The sequence below is a fragment of the Sceloporus undulatus genome, chromosome 3, assembly GCF_019175285.1.
Source record: "Sceloporus undulatus isolate JIND9_A2432 ecotype Alabama chromosome 3, SceUnd_v1.1, whole genome shotgun sequence".
NCBI lineage: Eukaryota > Metazoa > Chordata > Lepidosauria > Squamata > Phrynosomatidae > Sceloporus > Sceloporus undulatus.
In genome coordinates this window covers 231,798,700-231,820,853 of record NC_056524.1, presented here as the reverse complement: position 1 = coordinate 231,820,853, position 22,154 = coordinate 231,798,700, and the positions used below count along the sequence as shown (strand labels likewise).

At 41.2% G+C, this 22,154-nt stretch overlaps 1 protein-coding gene across 1 annotated transcript; it reads left to right on the top strand.

The window, feature by feature from the left end:
- Positions 1–4,518: 4,518 nt before the first annotated feature.
- On the top strand, positions 4,519–13,187 carry SCG2 (secretogranin II). Its single transcript, XM_042456159.1, has 2 exons — positions 4,519–4,720; positions 10,607–13,187. The coding sequence occupies exon 2, from the start codon at positions 10,620–10,622 to the stop codon at positions 12,477–12,479; it is 1,860 nt and encodes a 619-aa protein (XP_042312093.1). The 5' UTR covers positions 4,519–4,720; positions 10,607–10,619; the 3' UTR covers positions 12,480–13,187.
- Positions 13,188–22,154: the final 8,967 nt, after the last annotated feature.

Here is a 22,154-nt window from a genome sequence, read left to right as displayed (position 1 = left end):
CAGAACTTCCTGCAACCGATTATCTAGATCCTCTTCAGTCTGTTTTAGGCCTGATAATGGGATGGAAATAGTTTTGGTCACTTTGGTAGACAACCTACACAAGGATATAGACAGGGGGAGTGGGTCTCTATTGTTTCTGCTGAATTAAGATTTTCACACCGTTGCATCCTGTGGGTTAAGTGCCAGTAAACATGTCCCTGAAGCACGAGGGTGTGTGAAGTTGGGAATTTGTGTTAATAGGAAATGGCTGCTCTGCAAATGATTTAAGCACAGTAGAGGTGAAGTGATGCTTCACTTATATTTCAGAAGCGTGACTGGCTTTCATACCCTTGTGCTTCAGACACGTTTTACCAGAGCTTTACCAGCACTCAACCACAGTAAGCACCGGTTGTGAAAATCTCAGATTTCTCAGTTGCTTTCGATACTATCAATCATGGTATTCCTCTGGGCATCTTGCTGGGATGGGATTAGATGCACTGTTTTACAGTGGCTCCATACCTTCCCAGAGGAGTGAACCCAGAAACGTGGTGCTTGGGAAATCCTGTTTGACCCCCTGACTTTTGGCCTGTGGGATTATTTGGCATAGGCTACAGCATCAGAAGGTTACCCTAAACAGTTTTTCATGTGTACCCTCTGTGATTAATTTGATTCTCTCTTCCATGCAACTGTTACACGGAAAGGTTCATTTAATGTAGAGAACCACAAGCACAATGGAGAAAGGAAGCTTGTACATGATGTACAACTATTTATGCTGCACAGCACAAATGTACTGTGGTTTACAACCATTTAATTCCATTGCATTTATTGAGCTGAAGGTAGATTTGCTTGAGTGTTTGCATTTTATTCTGCAGAAAATGAAACCTATCAAGGAAAAAATCCTGGCTTTTGCAAGGAAGGATACCATTATGGTACACAATGGAACAGCCATTATGGATACAGATAAGGTCTCATGCCTTTCCTGTCCGCCAGTCAAAGTCAAAGGTGGATTGTAGTATTCTTCTCTAATGATGCCGTACTTTTTTCTTGCATGAATATACTAAGATAGATAGTAAGAATAAAGAGCATTTTGTCTCTTGGAATGGGAGGGAAGGACACAATCAATTTACATTGTAGTTCTGTTCTGACCATGAGAGAAAGTCAGTCAAACTCTAGTAGTACATCAAGAGGGAACTGTCCTGCAACTCACATAATTTCTCTCTACTGGCTACACTGACTGAGGCTGAAGATCCAATGGGTCACGTCCAACAGCATTGACAGGTTACACAATTCCCACTTTTGCTGAACCTATTTCTCTGAAGTAGAGTCATTACTTGATCCAAGATTAGTTATGTGATTGCATGATAATGTTATGGTTTGATTGGAACTTTGAGTGGACAGGAGGAGTGTGTCCCTGTTAATTCTGCTGGACCTCTCAGCGGCTTTCAATACCATCGGCCATGGTATCCTTCTGGGCCACCTCTTTGGTATGGGACTTGGAGATAAATAATAATAAATAATAATAAAAATTTTATTTATATACCGCTATTCCAAGGATCACATCGGTGCACGCAAGAGATAAAAACACAGTTTAAAACATCACAAACCCCAGTACCCCCAGCAAATAACAACAATTAACAATAACAACAATAGACAACCAAACAGCTCCCCATACAAATGGCTGTGTAAAATGGAATACAACATAACACTGCCAAGGGGAAAGAATGACAGACAAGGCTCATGGGGGGAAAAGCCTGGCGGAACAAGAAGGTCTTTAGATCCTTCTTAAAAATATCAAGGGAGGAGGAAGTACGGAGCTCATTGGGGAGGGAGTTCCAGAGCTGTGGGGCTGAAATAGAAAAAGCCCTCCGAGTTGATACATAACGAGCATCTGGAACTCTTAATAGATGTTTCTCACCCGATCTGAGAGCGCGGGGCGGATTATATGGGGAGAGGCGGTCCTCCAAGTACCCTGGGCCCCAGCCATTTAGGGCTTTATAGGTAATAACCAACACCTTGTATTTGGCCCGGAAGCAAATAGGCAGCCAATGAAGATCTTTCAAGACTGGCATTATATGGCTGGCCCTGGAACATCCAGTAACCAGCCTAGCAGACATATTCTGCACTAATTGAAGCTTCCGGGTTTGGTACAAGGGTTGCCCCATGTAGAGCGCATTACAGAAATCTAATCGAGAGGTTACCAGAGCATGTACAACAGTTTTAAGGTCCCCCCGGCCAAGGAAGGGTTGCAGTTGGCGTATCAGCCAAAGCTGATAGCAGGTGCTCCTGACCGTTGCATCCACCTGAGCAGTAAGGTGAAGCGACGAGTCCAGAAGCACCCCCAAACTGCGAACAGAGTCCTTCACAGGGAGCGTGACCCCATTTAGGACAGGTGGAAAAATGTCCTTACCCGGGCCAGGAGAGCCAATCACCAGTACTTCCGTTTTCTCTGGATTCAGGCTGAGTCTGTTTTCCCTCATCCAGCCCATTACCGACTCCAAGCAGGCATTTAGAGGAGAGATGCCATCCTTAGTTACTGCATCAGTTGGAGACACAGAGAAGACTATTTGGGTGTTGTTTTACAGTGGTTCTGTTACTGGAGGGGCGAATCCAGAAGGTGCTGCTGGGGGACTCCTGCATGACCCCCTGGCCACAGGCCTGTGGAGTCCCTCAGGATTCTGTGTTGTCCCCTATGTTATTTAACATATACATGGAACTGCTGAAAGAGGGCATCCGGGATTTTGGAGTGAGGTGCCATCAATATGCAGATGACACCCAACTCTACTACTCCTTTCCACTTCAGTCCACGGTGGTCCTATCCTGGTCCTGTCATCAGTAATGGATTAGATGAGGGCAAACAAATTGAAACTTAATACAGATAAGACAGAAGTGTTCCTGATCAGTTGGAAGGCAAATCAGGGAATAGGGATCCAGCCTGTGTTAGATGGGGTTACACTCCCCTTTAAGACACAGGTTCACAGTTTGGGGATACTCCTAGACTCAGCTCTGAACCTGGAGGCCAAGGTCTCTTCAGTGACCAGGAGTTATTTTTCACATGTAAAACCTGTACATCAGCTGCACCTATTCATTGAAATGCCGGATCTGACCTCAATGGTACATGCCTTGGTTACATCCCATTTGGACTACTGTAACACTTTCTACTTGGGGCTGCCTTTGAAGAGTGTTTGGAAACTTTAGCTGGTCTAAAGAGCTGCAGTCAGGTTGTTAACAGGGGCAGGTTACAGAGACCACACAATGCCACTATTGAAACAGCCCCATTAGCACAGACACAGACATATCAATCTCTTCCTGTCAGTGAGAGCTGTTCAACAGTGGAACACACTGCTCCAGAGAATGGTGGAGTCTTTGAAAGTTTTAAACAGAGTCTGGATGGCCAACTGTCAGGAGTTGATTGTGTATTCCTGCAATGCAGGGAGTTGGACTGGATGGCCCTTGAGGTCTCTTCCAGCTCTATGATTCTATGATCTGAGTGCTTGCTTGTATCATGTTACATGTAAGGTATCATACATTTATCACATTACTGTATATGGCAATTAAGATGTTACCTGTTCATAAGGACTGAACCTTTATCTCTCTTCATCTGTTTAACAATTGTTTGAAAAAACAGGTAGCATTTATAGGAGCATTAACATCTTAATATAACTCAGCCATATATGCATTTTTACCCTTTCTTCTGTTAAGGACCTATACATCTGTAAACAGGCATATACATCTCTAAAAAGGCTAAATGGATCAATGGTCTCTCAGAAGGCAAGTAGAGCACTATTTGCATAAAGGATTATTGGATGCCACTCTACACAAACTTGTGAATCACAGAATCATAGAATTGTAGAGTTGGGAGAGATCACAAGGGCCATCTAGTCCAACCCCCTGCCATGTATGAAATCATAATCAAAGCATCCCTGACAGATGGCCATCCAAGACCTCTTACTGTCAGAAAGAAGAGCCCAGCATAATTTCAGATGTGGTTATTTCCAACCTCCCTTCATTTCAGTATTGCAGTTGAAAAAGCCGCACAATGGGTGTGTGTATGTCATTTTGTTTTTGGTTGCCAGGGACCAAAAAACTTTTTCAGTCTCCTGCAAACCATGCCAGCAACTCCAGTAGATGCAGCCCTGCCAAGCAGTACCAGAGGAGGCACCTCTTTGAGAAGTGCCAGGATTGTGTTCCCTAAGGCTGTCTCCACATTGCAGAAATAATTTGGTTTCATGTTGCTTTAACTACCATGGCTCCAGGCTATGGGATTCTGGGAACAATAGTTTGTTGATGCACCCTCTGCTGCCGCAACAAACTACCATTCCTAGAACTCCGTAGCCTGGAGCCGTGGCAGTTGAAGCGGTATGAAACCAGATTATTTCTGCAGTGTGGTTTGCTTCCTGAGAAAGATTTCCCTGCTGGCCACTTGATAGCAAAAAGAAGACTGCAGTTCCCCCAGAGGCAGGCAGGTGGCGTAAACGTACAAAGGAAACCTCGCCCAAACAACCCAAAGGATGCCTTTTCTGTAGCATCTTTCTCAACAGCACAGCATCACCCCCCTCTTTCCCCTTCCTTTTCTTTCTTTCTTTTTTTTTTTTTTTGTGAGGACTGAGGTGACGTAAGTATGGCAGTGGAGAGTCAGGTGATGTATACTATAAGCGAAGGGAGCTGTCCTGGTGCTGAAAACAGTCCATAAACTCGCAGGACAGATCACCAAGACCATGCTTTAGGTTGCTTCTGCATCCAGGTAAGCAGATCTGCTTTCTCTTTGACTGGCAGGGAAGACAAGGGTACCCTTTCTCTATAGGCAGCTTCCATTTCAGCAGTAACAAAACTACATAGTCCAGAACCATGTTAGGTTGCAACCTGATGCATTTCACTTAGCACAGCACAAAAAAAAAGGATTTTCACTTGGCAATTAGATTATTTCCTTTGGGCCTTGCAATCTGACAATGAACACTAAAAATAATGGAGGAGGAAAATGAGTGGTAAAATTTGTCACACAGCAGCTTTGCAAACCGTTCTGCTCTGAAACATAGTTGAAAGATGATCTTGTTCAATTGCATTGCTCTCAATATGTCATCAGAAGGAATATATGAACTTTTATGTTTTGTAGTGCTGTCATTTTCTGTGGTGTTTGGGGGAGCTACAAATGACTAAAAATATTGTAATCAAAGTACCATCATAACCAAAGTACCATTGTAACCAATATTTTGTTCTTCTGACAATACTAATTCTCCAGAAGATCTTTAATCTGATTACAGTATAGTAAAAGCATTGTGTTCATGAGTAAGATTGGCTATTGAATCTCTGCTTATCTTTTAGGAAAACTATGGTGGAACAGTCTCTTCCAACTCTACGATTCTATGATTCTAATAACAGATCAAATTTCATAGCTGAAACTCACAGTCCATTGATGGTCACAAAAAATTACTATTTGATTTCGTAACAGTCTAGCTGCCCTTTGGATGCCATATAGATTAAAGTAAATGTGAAACAATATTTATTTGGAAATATTCCAATTGAACCCAAACCCAATATGAAGCCACAGGGAGGAAAATGTAGTAGAAAACAATCCATCTACCACAGAAACATCCCTCAATTATATTCTTTTACCAGTAACAGTTTAAATTAAAATATGCAAGTTAAAGTTGAATAGTAATATGAGACATTACAAAAATATATTTTTTTCAAAATATTGGTTTATAATTGTATTCATTTTTAATTTTTTTGCTTCTATTTGTAAGTTTCCTTTGGGAAACAGAAGTAGGACTTTACATCCCTGCATTCCAAAGTTTTTATGGTTTCCAGTGAAAGATAAGAAGATAAACGTGCTATTATTTTCAATATTCGGGGGGAAATTGCCCCTGACATACACACACCCCAAGAGCAATTCTAAATGCTGGTTTTGACTGGCAAAAATGTAGTCAAACTATAATTTTTCCTAATTCAGGCTATGTGGAATACAAGACTTTTGATAACTGAATAAACACCTTCTCCATTTGTTTCAGGACACTGTTAAGGCAGAATCCTTTTTGATGTTTTGCACTGCTTCTGTATCAATATTTTCCCTTGCATCCATTCTTGAGAATTAATAAATTATTAGGTAGCATTGGTGGATAGTCAAAGTTCTCATTTGTGACGTAGTTGGGAGGAAACAAGGCAATCCTGTAGAATTAGATGGTACTTTAATTTCCTCGCTATGTGGAATGATTTCATACTGTGTTGCAAATATATATATATATATATATATATATATATATATATATATATCTTGCTTGAATGGTATAACAAATGCACTGTAATTTTCTACTCAGAGCAGTGGGTGTGTGCTGGCATTAGAGATTTTTTTTCTGTTTCATGAATCACTGGCATATCAACAGGCTATTTTACAGAGTGGAAAGGGAAGAAATGAATGAAATAGAAAAGGTGAATCAGGCAACTAGTTTCTCTGTGTGGCATAGCTATGATTTACCACGATTGGCTTGTACCTCAAAGAGAAGAATAATCTTGAGAAATCCCAGATTTCCTTTTAGCCAACTTAAAATGTTCCCAGTAACTTGGGAATGGACATAACTTGAAATGTTCCTTTACACCAGTAACAGGAAGCAATGGGTTTTACTGAAAACACTATGTGTGTATTACTCTGTGTGTGTACTGCTGAAAGAAAGCAGAGCTTTGTTTGTGCACAAGCTCAGTCACCAGGATTCAGCATCAGTAAATATGCATGTTCACAGAAGATACCAAACTGGAATAAATGAAATTGTCCTTCCATCACGTATCACCACTGAGCAACTATCGAGAGTTCCTGCAAATCAGAGACTTGAGTGAAGAGCTTCTAGATCAGATACTATTGTTTCCATTCAGTCAGAGACCTTCATTTCTAAAGCTCTAGGAATTAGTGTTCTCAGTATAACCTTATAATATCTGTTCATATGAACTATACTGCTCCCTTTCCACGTCTATACAGTGGATTCAACTAGATGTTGTATAAATAGTATAGAACCACCAAATAAATGTTTATCTGATCAATGATGTTACAGTTGTGATGAGCCTGACCATGTTTGTGATAGGCAATATAGTACTCCATTCAGAAGTAAACAAGCAAATGGAGGAACAAAACATCTCACTACGATCAAGTTTCCAGAGGGATACCATCCAGAAAGGAATACTGCCATAATCAAGACAAATGGTCCTTGAACCAATGGGTGTCCATGAGCTGAAGTATGACTAATGGTTTTGTGGTTTTTCTGATGCTTCCCTAGTTACACCCATTGAGAATAAAAACATTCCTTCCATAAGAATAACCACATAATATTATCAAAAAATGGAAATATGATGTCCCTTTAGTATCTGAAGCTGTTTGATGTCTGCTGGCATTTGTGGAAATGGACCTTGCTATCTGCTTTCTCACCACCTCAATGAAATTCTCCATTTGAGCCAACACCTCACCATCAGTGGGAATAAACTGCAACACTTCAAACTAACTCTTAAATCATTTTGGGTCATTTCCTATGGCCTATTTTAGGTATAGGTTTTCTGAGAAGTAGTGTTTTAAAAATATATCAAAAAACCTTTTGTTCTATTGAGCTGTACATGGCAAAGATCAACAGTTGCCAAGACTATAATAGAACAGAGAACTTCCATTTCCTACACATAGATTCTGTCTTTACTTTTGAATATATATATTTTAGGACTTACCTTGTCCTTGGATTATTAACCAATTGCCAAAAGAGGCTGTGATTGTCAGATAGATGCCAGATTATCAAGGGTATCAGTTAAAATACAGATTCTTTGATGGGAATGGGGGGCCACTTTATCAAGAAGCCTTTAATTTTTCACATAGGAACAAATTATGTGCATCAATAAAATGTATTTTATTTACTATTTTTCAGCTTTGAAAAATTCATTTTGTATGGCTGGATTCTATCTTTTATCTCATGCTCCCCCAGAATTTAATATCATTGTCTTCTTCAGGGGCATTGTGGTGGGGAAAAGAAGTGAGTGGAAAGCAATAGGCAGATGTGCAAAGAGGAAAATAATTGAAATACCACTTTAATTGACATAGCTCCATTCTATGGAATTTTGGGATCTGTCATTTGAAATTCTCTGCTAGAGGACTCTGGTTCTGTACATTCAGGGAGTATAGTAGGGCTCCCTAGCAGAGAGTCCCAGATATTTCACTGGAAGTTTACGCCGGCTTGTATGCGGACTAGGGTTTGGCATCCACACAGCCGAGAACCCTGTCTGCTGCCCGGGTGCCATCATGGTGTGCACCCATTTACACGGGACATGCCATGATGATGCACGGATCGTGCAGTACCCAAACGGTGCTGGCCAGAAGGGGTGTCATCATTCTCCTTCCAAGAAGATGCTTATAGCAGCTTCTTTTTGCTCCTGAGAGGGAGCAGATCATTGCCATGGTGTGCAGTTGCCACGCCAATGAACCAGGGCTAAAAGGGGTGGTGTTTAGCTGCCAGTCTCTTGAGCCCCTAAGGTACAGATCCTAGAATTCCTTAGGATTGAGCCATGGCACACTTTGTTGTTACTGCAGTTGGTGTTCGCCTTCAATTCATTTTTGACTTATGACACCCCTAAGGCAAACCTGTTGCAGGTTTTTCCTGGGAGAATTTGTTCAGAGGGGATTTGCCACTTGCCTTCCTCTGAGGGTGAGAGAGTGTGACTTGCCCAAGATCACCAAGTGAGTTTCCATAGTCAAGCAAGGATTTGAATCCTAATTTTCTAGTGTCCTTGTCCAATACTCAGACCACTACAGCACACTAGTTTCTTCATGGTGCAATACTGTTTCTTAGTGTATCTACATTACACACAGGTAGTGCACCATGTAATGTAGATACACAGGTGGTGTATCAAGGTAGCTGTTTAAAATAATTGAATTTTTATGTTACACAAGTTTAAAAAAGGATAATATAGCAGAAAACCATGGTTAAAACAGTTAAAAGATATTTAGAACATAATTACTAATAAATGATAAGAAATGCAGCACACCACACACAGTACTGCTACATAATTTAAATGTCAAATCACTTTAGATTCTGACATGTTCTGACCAACAGTTTAGGTTTGCTAATATGGCTGAAGAGTAAGGGTAGGCAAAGTGCACCCTGTGAACCACATGTGGATCCTAGAACTATTTATGTGGCCTTCCAGGCCCTCCAGAAAAGGCCTTCTTTAAAACTAGAAGTAAAGGAGAGGTGACTTCTAGTCACTTCCTGTTTTGAGGGGGGGGAAAGGCTCTCCTGGGCCTAAAATAGGGGTTGGAAATTAAATATACATCTCATAATGTGTTTTATGAGTTTTATATTGATTTAGGAATGCATTATGTACCCATATGTTCCTATCTAATTATTAAGATTATCCTTTTCTTTGGTTTCCACTGCCCACAATAGTGCTAGCAGAGGAAGCATCTTCTAATTTATGTATTCCTTCCCAAGAGAAATCCACCTGTCACCTTCATTGGTAGCATTTAGATGCCGACCCAAGAACTCCCACCTACAGCAAGTGTTTAGTCCTTGAACTTATTGCTGATGTTATTATTCAGGTTTTTACTGCTGGCTCTTAACATCAATTTAACACTTCAGCATTCTAATCTTTTAACATCTTGATTCTGTTTGCGCTCTTTTAAAAATTGTAATATTTCTGATTTTATTGGCTGTACTTGTTTTTATATTTGTGAACCACTTCAGCATATTGCTTATTGACATATAAACATTTTAAAATAATGATATTGATGAGAATGATGACGATCAACATTAATTAATAAACAGTCTTATGTCTTCTGCACTAAGATTTAAAAATTACTGTATTTAAGTACTGAGGCTTACAGCTCAGCAAGCATGCATATCATTGAACTGGTAAAGCTTCACTTGGTGCTCTACAATAGACATATTCCTGCATAGACTTGCAGACACTATTTACAGTAAATAAGTAGGCCATAGTTATGACTAATTTATAGGAAGGGTTGCTTACTGCATCTATGCAAGGCCTGTTGTGTGCATTCATTCATAATCTCCTTGTGGTATTTTTGAGAGCAGAAGTGGCAAATCTACGGGCTTTTATGAATAGGCTAAAAAGCCTGTGCTTCACCCAACCTGGTGTTGTCCTGTACAAACAATGCAGTTCATTAGCCCTGGGCCAGGATCTGTCAGTCCAGATGCCAGTCAGGATGTTCTGGACCATTCCCAGCCCCAAAGGCCCTTAGCCCAGGGCAAAAAGACTTACTGTTTGCTGCAGAGTTTCAAGGAACACTTGGCACAGCTCCATGGTGTGGCAGCAGATAGATGTGTAGACACCTGTCCATCACTTCCCTGACCCACAGACTGATCAGGTCATAACCAGGTTCAGGATAGCATGGGCTTGGCTCGTGCTATTTTTGCTGCCTGCTTAGGCCCTATGACCCCCCCCCAAGATGTTGGACTGAAACTTCCATCATACATGACTATTGAACACGATGGCTTAAGCTGATGGGAACTAGAATCCAACCATATTCAAAGGGCCATGTAATCCTTAGCCATGTTTTGAGTTAAACTCTTCATGCATGAGAGCTGAGATTGTGTTCAAATTTTGACTTGGTGTACTAATGTTCTTTCTTTTCTTTTTTGTTTATTTCAAGGAAACATTTCAAAATGGCTGATGTTAAAACCTCCTGGCTTGAAAAAGTCCTGCCTCTCGCCCTACTTTTTGGGCTGATTTGTTATGCTGATGCTGCTTCATTTCAACGTTACCAAAACATCCAGAAAGAGCCAGACTACCTAATGAAAAACTTGCAAAGGCTTCCAAGCCCAGATATGATCAAAGCTCTGGAATATATTGAAAATCTTCGAAAACAAACTAGCAGTGGAGAAACAAGCCCAGATTATAACTCCTACCAAGGTGCCCCTTATGTTCTGCAGTCGAAAGAAAGTAAAGATCAGCATTACATACCAGACAATCTAAGAAAATCTATGTCAGAAGATGAGTCAGAGTGGATTAAGGCAATGCTGGAAGCCCTAAGACAAGGAGAAAAAGAATCTACGAATGTCTTAAAAGAAAACAAACCCTATCCTATAAATTCTGACAATGCCTTCCTAGATGAAATGACTGAGGATTATGATGATCATTCTTGGCCAGCTATGTGGCATAAACATTCTAAGATGCCCCAAAGATACCTTGAAGAAAATTCAAGAAATAACCCTTATAAGCGGACAAATGAAATAGTGGAAGAACAGTACACACCCCAAAGCCTCGCTACTTTAGAATCAGTATTTCAAGAGCTGGGAAAGATGATGGGGTCAAAAAACCTAAAAAAGGAGAGGCTAGATGAGGAACAAAAATTGTATGCAGATGATGAAGAGGATTCCTATAAAGGAAATAATATTGCTTATGAAGATGTGGTTGGTGGAGAGGACTGGAATCCAATAGAGGAAAAAGTGGAAAGTCAAACCCAAGAAGAAATAAGAGACAGTAAAGAGCAAATTGAGAAGAATGAAGAAGAAATTGATGATGCGATAAAAAGATCTGGTGACCTGGAGGATGATATGAACAGAGATGACAAAGATCAAGTGTCAGATGATGTCTCAAAGTTAATGGATTATTATTTGAAAAAGATGATGAACAGTGCTGGAAACGACAATTTAAGGATCAAACAAAATGAAGACAAAAGGGCAACCAGGCATTTTGTAAAGCAACCAGATCCTAAGGCTATTTATCAGTTAATAGAAATTTCAAGGAATTTACAAATCCCTCCTGAGGATTTAATTGAGATGCTGAGGGCTGGAGAGAAATATCCAAATGAAAAAGAACAAGAGCCTGAACTCCCAGATGATACTGATGAGATCCCTGAAATCAATTTAGATAATTCAAATGTATTCAAAAATAAGATGAATTCTTTAAATGGTTATAGTAAGCAGCGACTTAATTTTATGCCAGATAACCTGCCAGATGATCTCAACATTGAAGATATTATCAATCTTTTAGGGACTGAAAATGTGGCCAGTGAGAAACTCCCTTATCCTGTAAATCAGTTCAGCCAAGAAAATGGTCTGCCAAGAGTGTCCTACATGCCTGTCAGATCTAAAGGACACCAGTTCCCCAAACCTGCTTGGCTTAACCATTTGGAAAGACGACAGATGGAGCAGGAATCACTAAATGAAAAGGAAGAAGACTTGGCAGACTACTTGGCTAAAGTGCTGGCAAAATATCCAGATGTGATTAAGTCAGAGCAGGTGAAACAAATCCCACTAGCAGTTTCATCTGAGGATGATATGCAAGAAGATGAGCAATTTGAGCAGGCCATCAAAGAGCATCTAAACCAACTGGGAGCTCAAGAATCAGACAAACTCACTTCACTTAGCAAGAGGGTGCCAATGGCCCATGAAGATGATGACACACAAAACAGACCATACATGGATGAGGAAATGCTAGCGAAGGTTCTCGAGTACCTGAACCAAGAGAAGTCTGAAAAAGGAAGAGACCACATTAACAAAAGGGCGATGGAAAATATGTAGTTATTTCAGTATTAATTATCTTCATTGGATTGATTTCTACCCCCGTTCAGTTGTGATTTATTTTTTTTAAGAATATGAGGCATGTTCAGACATTACACTTAGTGGCTTTATGCACGTAGGAGTTCTGGCACTTGCATTTGCATGAGTAAAGTATATATGAAAGACAAGCTCACAGATCTCAACTGTATCTGTTTCTGTGATCTCCTTTATCCATATGTATATCTATAGATATAGATAGAAATGGGGAAAATCAGAGACTACAGGGATTCCCAGAGCTGAGATCTGTGAGTCCCCACCAAACATCCTGTCTTCCTCATGCAAATGAGCATGCCAAGAAGATTCCTGAAGATGCACAAAGTGGCCCTGTTCTGTGTCTTGACTGGTTCCAGTGGTAGATGATTTGGCATGGAACAGTCTGCATAAACTCCTCTGAGCTGTTCTGTTATTAATGGATATCTTTAAATGTTCTAAATCTTGGTCAAGTAACAAATTGCTTCAATTTTTTTAAGAAACAGATTTAAGAAAACAAAGTGAAACTAAGTAAAGCAGTGACCATGATAGACCATGATAGAAGCGGACTGACATCTATAATATATGAGGTTTTTTAAATTAATTGAAATATTTTGTTATTGTCTGTGGTGTTTTTGTGGAGTACTGAATAAAAAATAAAGCATTATATATATATATATATTATATATAGTTTTATTTATAAAGCTTTTTCTATTCTGTGTTTTATGGTTAATGAATAAATATTATTTCTGGACAATAGATTGTGTTTTGCTTTGCGTTACATGTAGAGTGCCCTTCTGGCTGCAAAGTGGCCTATTCCAGTGCATATTTCTTTGCAAGGAAATCCCACTGAATCCAGTAGCGTTTTATCTCAAGTATGTATACATAAGATTGCAAAATAAGGAAAGTGACCCCTGCCTCCCTCTCTCCACATAGCTATAGATATATATCCTTGATTTGACAAGGGTATGGAAACATTGCCATGCTGCTGCATAGGATGAAACTGTCCTCAGTAAAGATTGGTCCAATTTAAAATACCCAATTACTGTAATTTAATTTTTTTTCCCCAGCAGGGTATTTTTCTAACATCTTCAGTGACAGACACAACACTCAGGTTTTAAATGTATTGCCTAGCATCCCTAATCAAAGCAAGAGTGATGTGTATGCAACAAGGGTAGTCAGTGATCTAAGCAGCATGGTAGGGGGCATTGGCTCACCCTAAAATAGTGAGGTGGAAGGCTGGGACCATGAACTGCCAGGAATTAGCATACTTGAGAACAGTGTCTTTTCCAGTTTGCTCATTCCCATGAATGTTTTATTGGAACTGCTTGAAAAGGCAACCTTCGTGTATATGCATAACACAGCCATTGGGATTGTGGCTATTCATTCCTACTCAAAAGACTCCCATTCTTGTCCTGGTTGTTCTCTCTATTTTAATGATCAAGGCATCTCAGTTTACACAAATGTTGTTGCTGTGTGTCTTCAAGTCGTTTCCAGTTTGTGAAGACTCTAGTCTAAGGCAACCTTATCATAGGGTTTTCTTGGCAAGATTTCTTCAGAAGCGGTTTGCCATTACCTTCCCCTGAGGCTGAGAGAGTGTGACAATTCCCAGCTGAAAATTGAACCCTAGTCCCCAGACATTGAACCCTGGTCACCAGTAAGTGGAGCAGTAGGTTGAGTCCAACACTATGCCACTTAAATATCCCTTTCCACTACAAGAAGGGGTCATTAATGGATAGGGATCCTTGAGCACACATGCCTCTGTTTGATCATCTGATAAGATGTATCAGAGTGGGAATGGATTAATCAGTGGGACTTACATACAAGGGCTGTGTCTACACAGACCAAAAACCATGTCCTCCCACCATCCTCACAGCAAGTAGTCCTGACAATGCAAGACTCAATCTTAAGTTCTGGTGTCAACTGGACAATGTCTGGCCAGTTCAGCACCAAATCTGTTATATACCTCCCTTAAGATAAATTTTAAAAGCTCACCTTTTTGTCTGTATCTTCCCAGGTGATTCAAAGCCTCCCCCCCTCCCCCGAGTGACGGCACATGGCTGTTTACAATGCATCGTGCTGTGCTGCCCACCTCTTGAGTCTCTTCCTCTGAGGTCAGAATGAAGTACCCACCTATGTGATCAATGCTTGGCTCCTTTTTTTTTCCATCTCAGAAAGAGTGATCTGCAGTGGCAGGCAGCACAATGGGATGCACGAACAGACATCTGCCCTCACTTTGGAATGCCATGGGGGGTTCTGTGCACAGAATACTCTGGTCTGCTCCTGGAATATTTTGGTCCATGCAGGCACCAACAAAAAGTAACATTGGGATCACTTGGTTCATTGATTTAAGTGCAAGTACCAAAGTTAATGGAACATTAGTTTAAGTTTATGTGAACGTGTTTGTACTGAATCATGATGAATGAAAACACATTTCTGCTCCAAAGTGTATTGCCCCCCCACTCCCTGATTATATGTTATTTCTAGTGTTATATTATTGAAGAGAGGCCTAGTTCTTTAAAGCATAATAACAAATCTCAGTTCTTGAATGATTATAGCTTTCAGCAAAGTCAATGGGAGCATTCCTACAAAATCAGGTCATAACTATACTGTACCTCTCTGAGCAATTCAGTAGCAAATCTTGCTGCTTTTCTCTCGGGAAGCTTCATTTTTCAGTTCTGTCAGCCCTTACAATTACAATCATATAGTTCAGCATATAATACATTCCAAGTCTAGTTACTGTTAATCTACATCAGTAAGAAGGTACAAGGAGACTGTGAATATGATGAATATTCTTGCACAGTTATACATACCATACAGGGTATGGTATGTTTAAGTGTCAATGGATGGTTTTATGAGTCACGATTTTAGTTCTATTTAGTCAAGTTTTTCGTTCAGTTGAAACCAATGGATCAATGTGAGTTACATAAAACCCATTGATTCATCTGGATTAAAGCACACCTATAGTCTGGATCTAGTCCAAAATGAATTTATGGAGTTTGCTTGGACTATAAGAAGTGGCAATACCCGCAAAAGTAGATGATTTTAAAAGGGGCTAGGATAACTCAGAGTAGACCATTTGTTGGTTGTGTTGTTGTGTGACTTTAAATAATTTCTTACTTATGGTGACCCTAAGGCAAATCTATCACTGGATTTTATGGAGATGAGAGTGTGTTCCTTGCCCAAGGTCACCCAGTAGGGTTCCATGGCTGAACAGGAAATCAAACCCTGATCTTGAGAGTCCTAGTCCTATGTTCAAACCACTACATCACACTGGCTCTTTGTAGCCTCTGGAAATCGTTAGATGCCAACTCCCACCATCCCTCACCATTAGTTGTGCTAACATTAGTTGATGGGCACTGCGGTCCAATAGTATCCAGGGGGGCACAAGTTGCCAACTTCTTCCATAACTTAGGAAAAAGAGGTTTGTTATAATGACATTTCTTTATGCCACTTAATACAGTGAGCCCTTGGTATCTGCAGTTGGATATCCAAGAACTGAGCTACTGTGGATGGAAATAAAGAAACATTTATTTTTTTAACCTGCAAGGACCAGGCTGAGATGTGGTCTGAGGGCAATAGCAGAGGCTGCTGCAGTGAACAAGCCAATGCCTCCATCCCCCATGGAGGTCAATCCCACCACAAAGCCACAGTCAGAAACTAAACCTCTTCTTCATTTTCTTTACCACCTCCACACCACAAAGGATATGGGTTTGGCACAGGCTGTGGTCCTCCAATTTCCGGGGGGGGGGGGGGGGGGTTAATGTATTCCATTGTTGTTGTTGTTGTTGCATAGCTTCAAGTCATTTCTGACTTATGGAGATTCTAAGGCAGGCGTGCACAATATATGGCCCAGGGGCTGCATGCGGCCCACCAAAGAATTTTGGGCAGCCTGCAAGGATGTGGAATGCTTCCAAAACTCATCTGCTGCATAGCCTTTTCTTGAGGAAAGGGCCATGTAGAGGAGGAGGACAGGTGAATACTTGCCCTGTAAGGCTTGTTGGCTGCTTGGCTTTCTGCCAAGGAGGATGGGTGGAGGAGGAGGAAGAGGGGCCTGCAAGGCTGCTCCTTTGCTCAGCATTCTCCCAAGGAGAAGTCCAAGCAGAGGAGGAGATGGCCAGGCCAGGCTCCTTCACCACTCAGCTTTCTCCTGACGAGAGGGCTGGGCAGAGGAGGATGAGGATGGAATTAATATTATTAATTAACATTTAATTAAAATCTATCTGCAGCTTGAAGACGTTTAGCCTATTTTAATTTTGGCCCCTACTTACTGTCAAGTTGTGCAGATCTGCTCAACGGTGAACCTATCATACGAGTTTTCTGTGGCTGAGAGTGTATGACTCATCCAAGGTCACCCAGTGTGTTTCCATGGCCAAGCGGGAAACTGAGCCCTGGTCTCTCCAAGGTCATAGTCCAGTACTCAAATTACTGCACCATGCTGTTGGATATAGCTAGTTAATTAACTAGTTAAATTATTGACTTGCTAGATTTATTTTGTGTTTGGGCTTAATTTGCTAATTTTACCAATTAACACTATAGTTATCCTGATGGCTCAACGAGTTAATTAATTTTAGATTCATTGACTAGGTGGTTCTTCCTCCAGCAGATTCAGTAAAACAGGAATCCAACTGAGAAGAAGGATTAGAACTGGAGGAGATGGCTTTGTTCCTATTGAGAGCAGTCTGCTTGCTACATCATTGTTGTCTCTGCCAGACAGAGAACATTTCTGAAAACCCCACAAAAGAAAAGCTGGGAATCAATTTAAGAGCTGTGACTGGGGAACAACTGAAGAAGAAGGGGAAAGAAGAAGAGGTATGGAGGAAGAGTCTAGTTATTAGTTTGAATGTGATTGGGCTACTAAGTCTTCTTGCATCTATTGTTTACAAAGCCTTCAAGCATCTATGGTTCTGACAGAACTCAAAACTCGAAAGACATGGTGCCCCTTGCATCTCCCCCTCTCTCTTCTCCCATTCTGCTTTCCAGCCTTCCCCCGATTTGGTAGGCCACATTTTTTTTTGGAGGGGGGGGGGAAAGATGGTGAAATCAGAGCCTGTGTCTGCTCAGAAGTAAATCCAGTTGAAACCCTTTATAATTAATTCTTTAGTATATTTAATAATTAAGTAGATAATTAAGTCTTCTTCAATGCCCCCTTCCCAATTTCTTGGCTTCTCTCTTCCTCTCCAGATTATTAGCCCATTAAATTAGATTAACCCATAATTCCTTACTACCATTCCTTACTAACCTTCAACATAGTGGTTGGACTCGTGCAGCCATCTAGGTGTGATTGGACTACAAATCCCAGAAGTCCTAGTCAGAATAGCCAACAATGAGTAATACAGAAGTTGTCATTCAGCAATGCCTGGAGAGCTGTATTATTTTCACTCCTGCTTTATTATCAGTTCTTATTAACATTTAATAAACAAAGGTTGCCATCCTGTTGGTAAGTTGGAATGGCATAACTCCAACATAGCTCACTTTTTAAAATCATTATGGAGGTCCACATTCTGTTTTCTGCTGCAGCTAAGGATTCCCAGGAAGTCCTTGAGGATGTCTGTCACAGTGTGTCCAGCTAATAAAAGCAAATGTCTCTGCAGCTCCCACCACTCTTCACTGGTTATGCCAATGTGTATCTCCAGTAGAATTCCAGAGCACTCACTCTAGAATTCTACGCTCTGTCCTGCTGATATAATCACACATCACTTACTGTATGTGTGTTCGGTCCTACTGATTTAATCATACATCAACATTTGCACCTTGAATCCTATATAATAATAGTTAACTCTGCATGGAATCCTGTGGGCTGGAATCCTCTAGCTGGAGGAATCCCAGCTAGAGCAGACCCACTGAATTAATGGCTAAATGGAGATAAATCCAGTTGAGTCACTGGATCTACCCTAGTTCGGGCTAACAAAGTGATTTAGACCTCTGAATACAGCCGTGCTGAGAGCAAATGACACTTACTGTACCTCCAAGAAATGGAGTATCCTGGAAGAATGCTCACAATGGACTCCTTTTTTTACCATGTGTGCGCAACTGCACATGTCTAACCATGGACATGCACCTGAGAGTAACATGTGTTCCGAATCATTAGGCAAAAGTTACAGAGTGCCATGGTAGGGATTGGGTTACCTGGAGGTGCCGGTAGGAAAAACAGAAGAAATGAGCCTGGGCAGTGTGTAAACAATATGAACAAGTAGTAGAGGGGATGCTGGTGCCTGGTAACACATAAAGAGGAGGATAGAAGAAATCAGAGAGACATATCTACTTGAGTTGGACAGAGCCCAGAATGCAGGTAGTTCTTGGCTCAAAGCCAGGTATTTCAAGCATCATGGATATGTGAGAAGAAGAGAAGAACAGAGAGGTGAAAATTAAGAAAAGAAAAGACTTGTGTATGGGTATTACTTTATATATTGCAGGGCACATGGTAGAAGAAGGCCCTTGTTTGTGAACTTCTATGATTCAAGGATTTGTCTTGTGGGCTGGATCACCAGGGTTGTGAGGGTTACTTATTTTGATTTATACGAATAGGTCAGACACCATAGTCTCAAACAATGCTCGGGGGGGGGGGGGGGGGGAGAACATATTGTGTTTTACCGAGCTCCCCTATCACACATGACATAAAACAAAAGTAAGCTTGGGCTCTTCCTGCATCCTCCAAAACAATTCAAAAATATTCTCTTGGAAAATTATGTGTGGAGTAGCAAACTATTATGAACACCCTTCTTACCACAAAGAAATCTTTTTTGAAACATTTGTTTGTGGAAATCAAAAGAGGGGCAAGGAGATGGTGGTGGTGGTGGTGGTGGTGGTGCTGCTGCTGCTGCTGCTGCTGCTGCTGATGATGATGATTGCAGGGTTTGCTTTTTTCCACCATGAGGTAGAATCATAGAATCATAGAGTTGGAAGAGACCACTAGGGCCATCCAGTCCAACCCCCTGCCATGCAGGAAATCCAAATCAAAGCATCCCTGACAGATGGCCATCCAGCCTCTGTTTAAAGACCTCCAAGGAAGGAGACTCTATCACCCTCCGAGGGAGTGCATTCCATTGTCGAACAGCCCTAACTGTCAGGAAGTTCCTCCTAATGTTCAGGTGGAATCTCTTTTCCTGCAGCTTGCATCCATTGTTCCGGGTCCTGTTCTCTGGAGCAGCAGAAAACAAGCTTGCTCCCTCTTCAATATGACACCCCTTCAAATATTTAAACAGGGCGATCATATCACCTCTTAACCTTCTTTTCTCCAGGCTAAACATCCCCAGCTCCCTAAGTCGTTCCTCATAAGGCATGGTTTCCAGACCTTTCACCATTTTTGTCGCCCTCCTTTGGACACGCTCCAGTTTCTCAATGTCCTTTCTGAATTGTGGCGCCTAGAACTGGACACAATATTCTAGGTGGGGCCTGACCAGAGCAGAATACAGTGGGACTATTACTTCTCTTGATCTAGACACTATACTTCTATTGATGCAGCCTAAAATAGCATTGGCCTTTTTAGCTGCCGCATCACACTGTTCATTCATGTTCAACTTGTGGTCTACTTGGACTCCTAGATCCCTTTCACACGTAGTTTCATTCAGCCAGGTGTCACCCATCCTATATCTGTGCATTTTATTTTTCCGCCCTAAGTGCAATACCTTACATTTCTCCGTGTTGAATTTCATTTTGTTAGCTTTGGCCCAGCTTTCTAGTCTATTCAGGTCATTTTGAATCTTGATCCTGTCCTCTGGGGTATTAGCTATTCCCCCTAATTTGGTATCATCTGCAAATTTGATAAGTATGCTCCCAATTCTGTCATCCAGGTCATTGATAAAGATGTTGAATAGCACTGGGCCCAGGACAGAGCCCTGTGGGACCCCACTGGTCACTTTTCTCCAGGATGAAAAGGAGCCATTGTTGAGCACCCTTTGGGTTCGGCCGGTCAACCAATTACAGATCCATTTAACAGTTCCTTTGTCTAGCCCACATTTTACAAGCTTGTTTGCAAGAATGTCATGGGGAACTTTGTCAAAGGCCTTACTGAAATCAAGATATACTATATCCACAGCATTCCCTTCATCTACCAAGCTGGTAATTTTATCAAAGAAAGAGATCAGGTTTGTCTGGCATGACTTGTTTCTCTGAAACCCATGTTGACTTTTTGTGATTATGGCATTGCTTTCTAGATGTTCACAGACTCTCTGTTTAATGATCTGCTCCAGAATCTTTCCTAGTACTGATGTCAGACTAACTGGACGATAATTGTTGGGATCCTCTTTTTTCCCCTTTTTGAAGATGGGAATAACGTTTGCCCTCCGCCAGTCTGCTGGGATCTCTCCTGTTTTCCAGGAGTTTTCAAAGATTATTGCCAATGGCTCCGATATTACATTTGCCAGTTCTTTTAATACCCTTGGATGGAGTTCATCTGGTCCCGGAGACTTAAATTCATTTAGATTAATAAGGTGTTCCTCTACTATCTCTTTACTTATTCTGTGCTGAAATGCCCCTATCCTGTCCTCTGCTCCATTATCCTCAGGTTGAGCACCCTTTGCCTTTTCTGAGAAGCCTGAGGCAAAGAAGGTGTTGAGTAATTCTGCCTTTTCTCTGTCTTCTGTTAGCATTTTGCCATCTTCTCCACGCAGTGGCCCTACCGTTTCCTTCTTCTTCCTTTTGCTGCGGACATATCCAAAAAAGCCCTTTTTATTGTTCTTAACCTCTCTAGCAAGCCTGAGTTCATTCTATGCTTTAGCTTTTCTGACTTTACCCCTACACATGCCTGCTATTTCTTTGAATTCCTTTTTTGTGATTTCCCCCTTTTTCCATTTCTTATACATGTTCCGTTTCAAACTTAGCTCGGTTGAAAGTTCCTTAGTCATCCATCCTGGTTTCTTGAGACACCTCCCGTTTTTCTTTCTCACTGGAACTGTTTGAAATTGTGCCTTCAGTATCTCCCTTTTGAGAAAGTCCCGTCCGTCCTGAACTCCTTTATCTTTTAGTATTTCTGACCATGGAATCGCCCTCAATACTTCTCTAAGTTTACTGAAATCCGCTCTCCTAAAGTCTAGGATGCATGTCTGACTATGCCTGGCTTCTCCTTTCCACTGTATTACAAACTCCAGGAGAACATGGTCACTTCCACCTAATGATCCCACCACTTGCACCCCATTAACCAAGTCATCCTTGTTGGTTAGGATCAGATCTAAAATAGCTGACCCCCTTGTTGCCTCTTCCACCTTTTGGACCATGAAATTGTCTTCCAGGCAAGTGAGGAATTTGCTAGGCCTTGAGGATTTTGCTGAGTTTGACTTCCAACAAATATCAGGATAGTTGAAGTCGCCCATCACTACTACATCTCTCTTTTCTGACTGTGTGGTCATCTGTTCTAGAAAGATATCATCCAATTCCTCAGTCTGACTTGGGGGTCTGTAGTAGACTCCCACCGTAACATCCTTGTTGTTTCCCTCCCCTTTAATTTTTACCCAGATGCTCTCCACCTGGCTTCCATGATTGATGTCCTGGATCTCTTCACTGGTGTAAATATCTCTGATATATCGTGCTATTCCTCCTCCTTTCTTGTTTGGCCTATTTCTCTTTAAAAGGTTATACCCCTCTATTTCCACATTCCAATCATGAGACTCATCCCACCAGGTTTCAGTGATGCCTATTATATCATATTTGCTTTGTTGTACTAGGAGT

Coding starts and splice junctions, on each gene's coding strand:
- SCG2 (XM_042456159.1), top strand. CDS start 10,620: ATGGCTGATGTTAAAACCTCCTGGCTTGAAAAAGTCCTGCCTCTCGCC.